Below are 9,900 nucleotides of genomic sequence, written 5' to 3' on the forward strand. Positions count from 1 at the left end.
GTAAAGCCAAAAAACTGATGTAAAAGAAGAAAAACAAACACATTTGCATATATTTATTTATTTATATATTTTCATGTGCAGGTTTCTATCCCATCTTGTAGTCAAATGGGTGTTTACAGCTTGAAAACTTGCTTTTTTTGGTCATGATGGTGACGTGAAATTCTTCACATTCTACGTTAACGTGACACCGCCGCTGCTGTGGCGAAGCCCCGCCCTTCCCGCAGTCAACAACTGGATTCCACAGCAAGTTGCGTTCTCCGTAGCTGCCTGCTTTCGCCAGCATGCTAACGATAAGTAAATGTGTTCGTAAACGGGTAACTTAACCTGGAAGGACTTTTACTTGTTTAAGACGCGTTTCGTTTATGCCTCGGATTTATATGTAAGCTTAAAAGCAGCTGCTTCGGCCCGGAGATCGATTGGAATACCGTGCGTTAGCCACATCCGAAACAAGCTAACAACTGGAATTACCGCTAGCTGACTTGCTGACAGCGGCTTAATTCGTCTATTTACCTGCAACGTAGCTGAGATTGATTGGGCACAACAATGAACCATCTTTGACATTGGTAAGTCAAGCTAATCGCATTAGTAGGATAATTATTTTTTGGCATTTTTCTCTTTTTTTGCATGCTAACATCGGCTTGTTTGTAGCCGCAGCTACACGCACAGAGCCACGCCTGGACCATTTAAATCGCCGAACACATTCCTCGCGATATTATGAGCTAGTACTGCTTTAGCGTGTTCATGTTTAGGTATTTAAAGTGGAGTAACAGTTTTGTTTTGTTCAACAGAGTACCACTGAGGTTCTGTTGTTTGTAACAACGGAGTTACCCGAACCCTCATAAAGTGGGGTTTGGTTGCCATTTGAAGAAGGTGGAAAGTCAGCTTTCTCAGCTGGTTCCGATCCAGCACAGCTGTCGATATGATGCCGGTAAGTTCAGACAAACCACGTCTTTTTAATCAGACAATAGGTCTTCCAACTCCATTCATGTAAAACTGTCTTCTTAATAATCGATTAATTATTATTAAACCTAATGTTTATATTGTACCTGTTTATGTTTGACTAAAAAGTTGCATGAACTGTCTGACTCTTTAGTTGCAGTTTTCTAATGGCAGTAGAAAGTGCATCACAAACTTGAGAAACACTTTTTATGTGGTAGAGCTGTTTTCTTTGTGATAATGATTTTGCCAGTGTCTGTTTTGTTTGCTGGTAACTTTAGCTAAATATCTCATGAACCATTGGATAGATGTCAATGAAACTCTCACAGCAGTCATTGGATACATGAGTACAACTGATTCATTTTTGAACTCAACTCAGTCCAAGCCACAGCTAATTGACCTTACTCAACACAAAGATGAGTTATTCAAATTAACAGTAATTGGGCTAAAATTTGATTTGGTAGTAGCTGAGACTTATCAACACATACTTTGAGTGCTAATGGCTCTTGCAAGATCTTCCAATAATGCATAAAATTGTGTTTATTTTATTTTTTGTGTCACTTCAGTAGAAAACAAAACCAAATATTATTAGTTTATTTAGTTTATTTATTTCTTCATCACCAGTGACTTTTTTTTAAGTGAAGAGAAAATAGAGAGAAAAACAGAGAGAGAAGTGATTAGAAAGATTGAAATAGCGATTAGAAGTATATTAAATATACACCAACAAAACACAGGACCACACACCCAGCATAAAATTGTGTTTAACCTCATTTACAAGGTTTTGCCAAAACACCAACATAATACGAATTCTAATATAAAATATCAGGCACGAGGCAACAACAGATATTGAAGAAAATCTACATCTTTTAATTTTTTATAACACAAAGGATCCAGTGTGTTTTACCAAGCTGATTTTCATGACTTTAAAAATGTTCAGTGCTTTGGAGGAGCTGACTATAAATGTTTTACTACACTAAAGTATTGTAATGGGTAAAGTACCAAAAATAGTTTGGTGTCTCTGTCGAACCCAGTTGCAAGTTTTTTTTTTTCCTCATTCTTTTGTATTTCACTGGTGTTGTTGTTTCAGGATAGTCTTTGTCCATGGAATAGAATACCTGAGTGGCAACCGCATAGGAGTGGTGCTTTGTTGGGACCTCTTTTGTTTTCTTTTAGTGCTGAGGAGGCAGTGCTGAATTGTGGGAAAAGAGCTTACTCTACTTTTGGAGGGTATCATGAACCTAAATGCAGGGTACATTTGCCACAGTCTCAGTAAGGTGTCATCAGAAATGGAAGTGACTCATTGTTGAACAGTTGACTTTGCTGATGAATAGAGTTTTGGTTGAAAATACAACATTCCTAAAAATGCTGTGGTAGCTCTCATGAAAGTAAATGTAGAAAACAACAAAAGCAAGGCTGGCTTTCCAGAAGTTCAAAGTAATTTTATATTTCCTGCAGTTTTAGATCTTTAGGCCTGACTGCGTCAATACACTAATGGACAGTTGTATCCTGTGGCATCAACAGGGTATCAGAGTCAAAGAGCCACTTGGTTCTCGCGTGACACTGCCAGCCAATGAAACCTTAGCAGATCTAGGTCTGTGTGGCTGCGTCAACTAACACTCTGTTGTTAAGGGGAATCTTTTGAGCTGAGTGGATTGTCAAGAGGCATTAATCTCACACAGTGGAACTGGGCAGAGCCTGATTTACAGGAAAAGTGAAGCTTATATCTTTTATTCTCTCCGTTCTCCACTTCCTGTAGGTTCACATGCCTAATAACTAAGTCACTGTCATAAAAAGCTTATCATTAAAAAGTAAAAATTAAACATGGAAGGCTAGTAATTTTAAGCCTTTCCACTCAAACTCGATATGAGTGTAGGTGAAAGGAGTCAGGTATTGATTTATTTAACAACTTACTTGTTTAAGACTGCAAATCCTTTATTGGTTGAAGAAATGTAATATTTATTATGCTCTCTAAATGTTGTCATCTATTGGACATCAGCCAGCTTTCACTCAAGATTCTCCCTTTTTATTAAGTGCAAATTAAACTGTTGGGTTTTGATGCTTCCTGTTTCAAGAGGTGGATTTTCTTTTGGTGTTTTCAGCTTAAAAGCAGAAACTCAAAAGTTTCTGCTTATGAGCCAACATTTTTGCTAAATCTAACTTGTTTTTTTAAACTGATAAATTCAAAGTAAAACATTCACTTCAAACTCAGTTTTTAGCTAAAAATATAGAAATTATACTTGCATGTTTTGTCTTCACTAGGACTACTTTTCAGTATCAAATTTCCATGTTTGGTGAGATGTTTTGGTTCATTTCACAATATCTGTCACAGTTTTAGCTTAATGGCTCGGTTACAGTCGTGCTTTTTGAGTTTCACACAAGTCTCAACTGACAGCGAGCACACCCTCACAAGCAGAGTAGGTGTTATACTTGGTGCTTACGTTGTTGTATTCTCAGAAAGGACATTTAGCAGTAAACTTTATAACTTGTGAAATGTGAAAAGGAGTGCGGCCTCGTAAGTGGGCCCATTGCTCTCCTCAAAAGGACACCGCGTTCTAACTAAGCAACCTTTGCGTCTTTGACTGCTCAAAGCCAGACAGTGTCCTAAGCAGTGCAAAGAGGTCTGTAATTCAACGCCACAGGCATCACACAGACCCACTGTCACAGAGTCTCATCACCATATTGTGGCGGTTGAGCAGGTTGTACCCTGTCAGAACCCCAACCATTGTACTTAAAGTTTTCCTTGTCAGGGAGTCAACTAGAGCCTGGTAAAAACCAGACCCTGTCCTTCACTTTGCTTCGTACGAGGGTCTGGACTTGCTGTTGTAGAGAAGCGATTCTTGCTGGAGGCGTGGCTTCTGCTGAAGCATGTGTGTGTATGTCGCTGTGACGGAGGCTAAGCTAAGAAGCTAACCGGTAATCGCGTGCGCTGTAAACAACTCTACTGAGAGGAGAGAAGTACCGAGCCGAACGAGACAACTGTAAATGAAAGCTGCTGCTTTGTCAGACAGATTTAATTTAATTTGGAAGCCTTATCAACACAGACTGGCTTCATTCACTTCCTCCACTGCCGTATGCTAAAACAACTAGCAGACACTGCGCAGAAAATTGAAATAGTTCAAAGCTCCGCTTCCTGTTTGCTGATTGGCCCAGGTAAAATAAACTACAAGCAGACACCACGCAGAAAATTGACGTTCTGTTCTCTGATTGGCCCAGCTAAAAATCTGCCAGCAAAATCCTTGTCAATGGGAGAAATCCCAGACGGAGCAGAGAAGATAAACTAGAATTGAGCGGAACTGCGTAGGAAGGCAAGGGCCAGGCTAACTAAGTCAACTATAAACCTTGCTTAAAGTGTCGATGACATAAAATTGTTGTGATAAAAAGGAATGCAATTTTAGAAAGAAAACATTTAACAAAATATTGCCAAAAATTTTTGGATATTCTTGGGCTCGCTCTTAAAATGCTTTCTAAATATGCCTTGACTGTAAAAGAAAGGTGATATAAAAAAGTCACTTGCCCACTAATCACAGCTTGAATCTAGTTTTATTAGTTTCAGCTAATTCATTTTATTGAAATAATGTGGCTGTTTGCACCATTTTATTCTCTAAGTGACGCACCAGTTTTGGGGTTTCAGCTAAGCAGAGCTTCTGAAGAAAAGATTGTGGCACTTTTTTCCCACAAAAAAAAAAATCACCTGGTTCTGACTCTTAGGTTTTAAAACATATATTTTGTACTCCCAGCTGTATTGGTACAGCCAACATACATTGTAAGACTGATCTATTTCTTGTCACGGTGTGATCACACTTCGACCTGCCTGACAGTCTCGGACAGCTCTTATTGGCAGCAATCACCACATTCCAGAGAAGCTATTGTCATCACCCTCTTCTTCCCTAAAGCTCTCTCTATTTTCCTCTCTATTATGGTTTGTTTTACTCTAGCTCTCTCTTCCCCCCTCCCTGCCTGAAGTGCACATACAGCTGGTGTTTCTTTTTTTTCCCCTCTGAAGTCTCCTCTGCAGCACTTCTCTAAAGCACGCACCACTGTCTGGTTTTCGAGGTCCGCTCGCGATGGCATAACTGTTAGGTCTTCATGACTGCAAAAGCTGCAGTGCGATGATGAAGAGGTTTGTGACTATAATGTTACGTGGCCTTGTCAGCCTCTCCAAGGAGAACCCCATTTGGGCAAAAGACCACCACCACCAGCCGCCTAAAAAGAAGACCAGGAGGAAACGGAGGACAGCGAAGAGAAACAAGAGTATGGGCAGACGCAACTTAGTGAGGGCGGTTGGTATTTCTCCGGTGGTCTCTCAGCAAGATTACTGGAGCTCCTGTCTCTTTTAAGCTGCTATTAGCTTAATGCATTTTTATGGTTTCTAAATATGTGAGTAGTTTAGTAAGGCCCGTTATGGAGTTTTGCGATCAATTCAAGTCCACATTTGTTCCTCATTTGCCTGATTGAATGTTTGATTTGATGAATTGAAGGGTTGTTATAATAGTGGTAGACTGATGAGACTATTTCAAAATGCTGCATTAATTTAAGACTTGTAACATGTATGCATTAACCGTTTGTGTTTTTTTTACTTAGATGAAGTTGGCAACAGTAAAAACAGAATTATGTACCATTTCTTTAAGATGTTTCCAGCATTGTTACTTTTCTTGCAAAACTTGTTTGTATCATTAATTCATGAATTATCCATAGCTTCACATTAACACAATTTAAAAAAGAGCATAAAACCATAGATGGTATCTGCATGATTTACCAAGGAAAGCCAGAATAAAATATTTGCTAATGCCCCATTTGAATGAAGGCTCACACTCTGAAGAAGAAGCGACGGTATTATTTCATTTTTGCTGTGACTGAAAATGTCAGCGAATCACACGGTTGTATTAATTTGAAAACTGAGTCACTTTGTCTCAGAGAATCTCCTGGAGTCACGGTTTATAGATAGCTTTGTTACGAAAGCTAAATTTAATCTGACAGTGTGGTGGTATTTATTGCTGTGTGGGGGAAAAATGCGTTAGAGCTGTATAATGATAATTGTCATTAAAACAAAAACAAATTGTGCAAGGGTATAATACTGCATTTTATACTACACTCACCGGCCACTTTATTAGGTACACCACGCTAGTAACGGGTTGGACCCCCTTTTGCCTTCAGAACTGCCTCAATTCTTCGTGGCATAGATTCAACAAGGTGCTGGAAGCATTCCTCAGAGATTTTGGTCCATATTGACATGATGGCATCACACAGTTGCCGCAGATTTGTCGGCTGCAAATCCATGATGTGAATCTCTCGTTCCACCACATCCCAAAGATGCTCTATTGGATTGAGATCTGGTGACTGTGGAGGCCATTTGAGTACAGTGAACTCATTGTCATGTTCAAGAAACCAGTCTGAGATGATTCCAGCTTTATGACATGGCGCATTATCCTGCTGAAAGTAGCCATCAGATGTCKGGTACATTGTGGTCATAAAGGGATGGACATGGTCAGCAACAATACTCAGGTAGGCTGTGGCGTTGCAACGATGCTCAATTRGTACCAAGGGGCCCAAAGAGTGCCAAGAAAAGATTCCCCACACCATGACACCACCACCACCAGCCTGAACCGTTGATACAAGGCAGGATGGATCCACGCTTTCATGTTGTTGACGCCAAATTCTGACCCTACCATCCGAATGTCGCAGCAGAAATCGAGACTCATCAGACCAGGCAACGTTTTTCCAATCTTCTCTTGTCCAATTTCGATGAGCTTGTGCAAATTGTAGCCTCAGTTTCCTGTTCTTAGCTGAAAGGAGTGGCACCCGGTGTGGTCTTCTGCTGCTGAAGCCCATCTGCCTCAAAGTTCGACATGTTGTGTGTTCAGAGATGCTTTTCTGCCTACCTTGGTTGTAACGGGTGGTTATTTGAGTCACTGTTGCCTTTCTATCAGCTCGAACCAGTCTGCCCATTCTCCTCTGACCTCTGGCATCAACAAGGCATTTCCGCCCACAGGACTGCCGCTCACTGGATGTTTTTTCTTTTTCGGACCATTCTCTGTAAACCCTAGAGATGGTTGTGCGTGAAAATCCCAGTAGATCAGCAGTTTCTGAAATACTCAGACCAGCCCTTCTGGCACCAACAATCATGCCACGTTCAAAGGCACTCAAATCACCTTTCTTCCCCATATAGTTGCCGCCATGTGATTGGCTGAGTAGAAATTAAGTGTTAACGAGCAGTTGGACAGGTGTACCTAATAAAGTGGCCGGTGAGTGTACTTTTATTTTAAATGGGCAAAAGCAAGTGCCTTGGTAGGATAAACAATTCCTTCTTTTTGATTTGGGTTCATGAGTTTCTCATTTCGTTTAAAGTTTGTGCATTTTAAGGTAATGAATTATTGATTGACTTTATTAATAGTTTATGCAACAGTATATAGACAGAATATACTTGTTGGCCTGAAGTTAGCACCTTTCTTTCTTTACCTGGCCTGAAATAAAAAAAATGTTTTGTACCTTTTTTTTTTTTTTTTTTTACTAGACATGCTCTAAAATACTCAAAGACAAAACAGTCTGAGTCTAAGTGAAAACATGAATTATAAAACATCAACTTTGATTTTTTTATTTTGCAAAATCAACTTCGTCTGAATATTAAATAAAATTTGAGTTGAACTTAAGTCTAGTTCAGACCTAAAGATGGTCAGTGGTGTTGCCTGACACATTTTATATTTTGATATAATTACCTTGTAGTTTTTCAGTCTTTTTCACCATTTTTTGTTAAATAGGGAGGATACTTTTGCTCACTATTTTTACTTTAATCTTCTAGGATTTTATGAGCTGTAAAGAGTTATGCAATAGTTTCTTGAGTCCAAGCAGTTTAGCTTTTGCTGGCATTTTGTACAGCAATTCCTCTCTTACGCAATATTTGGGATATTTAATATTTGATGTAAAGTTAGCATGTTTCAGCCTGACAGGTGTTTACAGAACACAACCTGTCATCTCAAAATTACACTTTAATTGGCCTCAATATTGGCTTATTGGTCTCTAGTCTCCAATTTTTGTCTCGTATCCTAAAATGATCCATGCAATTTATTTGCAAATTGTTTTTGCTTTATGACTTTATATGTAAGTGCGAGCAGAAACAATGTTGTTTTTCTAGTACAAACTGTTCAACACCAGAGGAGCCGATAATCTAAGTAAAGAGAAAAGTGACACAGACAGGCTTTATGTTCATCAGAAGCTCAAACTAACGGTCCCAATGGTCGGCAGCAAAACGTAGCATCAGCAGTGCAGTGGGCTTTGTTCATCAATAGCGTGGGTTTAGCTTCATTATTAAACTACAGCGTCAGGGAATGGTGTATTTTGTGATTTCCTCTGCATTATTAAGCATGCTATTCATATGTCAACTGATTCTTTATTCTCCCTTTGACTGCTCTCGTGGGTCTTTCAGATGATACTGACGGTGTACCTCAGCGATGGGGAACAGGCTGTGACGGAGGTACCCATCACACCTGAGACGACGTGTCGCGATGTCGTGGAGTTCTGCAAAGAGCCCGGCGAGAGCAGCTGCCATTTGGCTGAGGTCTGGAGAGGCAACGGTAAGATTTGAAGCGAAGCTGTGTCGGGTTTGATAGAGAGGTCTTTTACCTGCTGATGTGCATAAAATGTCCTGAAACTCAACCTTAATGCTCATAGTTCTTTGCCACGTGGTACAAGAAGAACATTGGGGAAATGATGGTCTAATCTAAAAACTCATCATTGCTGACTTGACATTTTGCTTTAATGCACCAAAATTAAATTTTACGAAGCCTTTGGCTATTTCATTTTCATTCTGAAAAGGCACCCTATTTTTTGAAGCCTCCGATGAGTTAAGCTGGGTCGTGCATAACTTACCTGAGTGAAACAGAGCATGACAGACATTTATTTCCAAGTAAGGTCAAATACAAATTCAAAGGTCAGAGGAGAGTTATATGCTCAAACAGTTGACAGCATTGTCACAATGGTTTTTTTCTGTTTCAAACAATTTGCGTCAGCCATAATTCTAATACAAACAGGTTTCTTTTGCACAGGGTCCTCTACTTACTTCAATATCCAAGCAAAAACTCTTTTTGTTCGTCAAAACTCCTGAAATGTGTCTGATTGTTGTTTTTTTCCCGTCATTGTCCTTCTGCATTTGTGGAGCTTTAATATTAAATGCAAAATATGAACTTTTGTGAACTTTTACTGTAGGTATAAAAACGATTTATTTTTCGTGAAGAGGATTTTCTGGTGGGATTCTTTATGTAGGAAAATGAAGCACTGCATTGTGCTCAAGGGTTCAGTTTTATTATTGTTAAATGAAAAAAATAAGGACAAAATTGGGCTAGTTTTTAAAATAGAACAGTAAGAATTTTTTTATGCTTACAGTATTTGACATGCTAGGTTAAAAAACAACTTTAATTAGAAAAGAGGAAGCTTTATACATTTTAATTTGGTAACATATCCAACCCCCTTCCTAAAATGTGCCTTACTCTTAATTTTTTAATAAATGTACCAATTAAACTTCCTTCCTCTTTTCAAAACTGTCCTGGTAACTAGCATTCAGCTTTAATTTTTTGACTCATGAGACACTCATAAATTGATCTCAGCTAATCAGTTGTTTCCTCTTTTCATTAACTGTTTTTCAGAGCGGGCGATCCCCTTTGAGCACATGATGTATGAACATCTGCAGAAGTGGGGGTCTCGAAAACAAGAAGTCAAGTTTTTCCTTCGTCACGAAGACTCACCTACTGAAAGCAGCGATCAAGGTTCAGACTGTGCAGACCTTTTTACTCCTTGGTGTGCTGCATTCAACTGTTACAAATTATCATTCCTGGAAAATGTTATTTCTGATTAATTTAAGAGAAAGAAAATCTGATATTTATTAATTTTTAGATACAGTGGGGAAAATAAGTATTTAGTCAGTCACCAATTGTGCAAGTTCTCCCACTTAAAAAGATGAGAGAGGCCTGTAAT

At 39.1% G+C, this 9,900-nt stretch overlaps 1 protein-coding gene across 3 annotated transcripts in view; it reads left to right on the forward strand.

Moving 5' to 3' along the window:
* Positions 1–209: 209 nt before the first annotated feature.
* Positions 210–9,900, forward strand: part of ppp1r13bb (protein phosphatase 1, regulatory subunit 13Bb) — a gene marked incomplete in the record, with an annotated part of 31,825 nt that continues 22,134 nt past the window's right edge. For 2 of the 3 annotated variants that reach the window (XM_014007529.1, XM_014007531.1), the window contains 4 exon segments: positions 210–563; positions 789–928; positions 8,357–8,504; positions 9,573–9,692. In XM_014007529.1, the coding sequence (XP_013862983.1) occupies positions 920–928; positions 8,357–8,504; positions 9,573–9,692 (277 nt within the window). 3 annotated transcript variants of the gene reach the window in all.

Source organism: Austrofundulus limnaeus, unplaced genomic scaffold, assembly GCF_001266775.1.
Source record: "Austrofundulus limnaeus strain Quisiro unplaced genomic scaffold, Austrofundulus_limnaeus-1.0 Scaffold42, whole genome shotgun sequence".
Classification (NCBI taxonomy): Eukaryota; Metazoa; Chordata; class Actinopteri; order Cyprinodontiformes; family Rivulidae; genus Austrofundulus; species Austrofundulus limnaeus.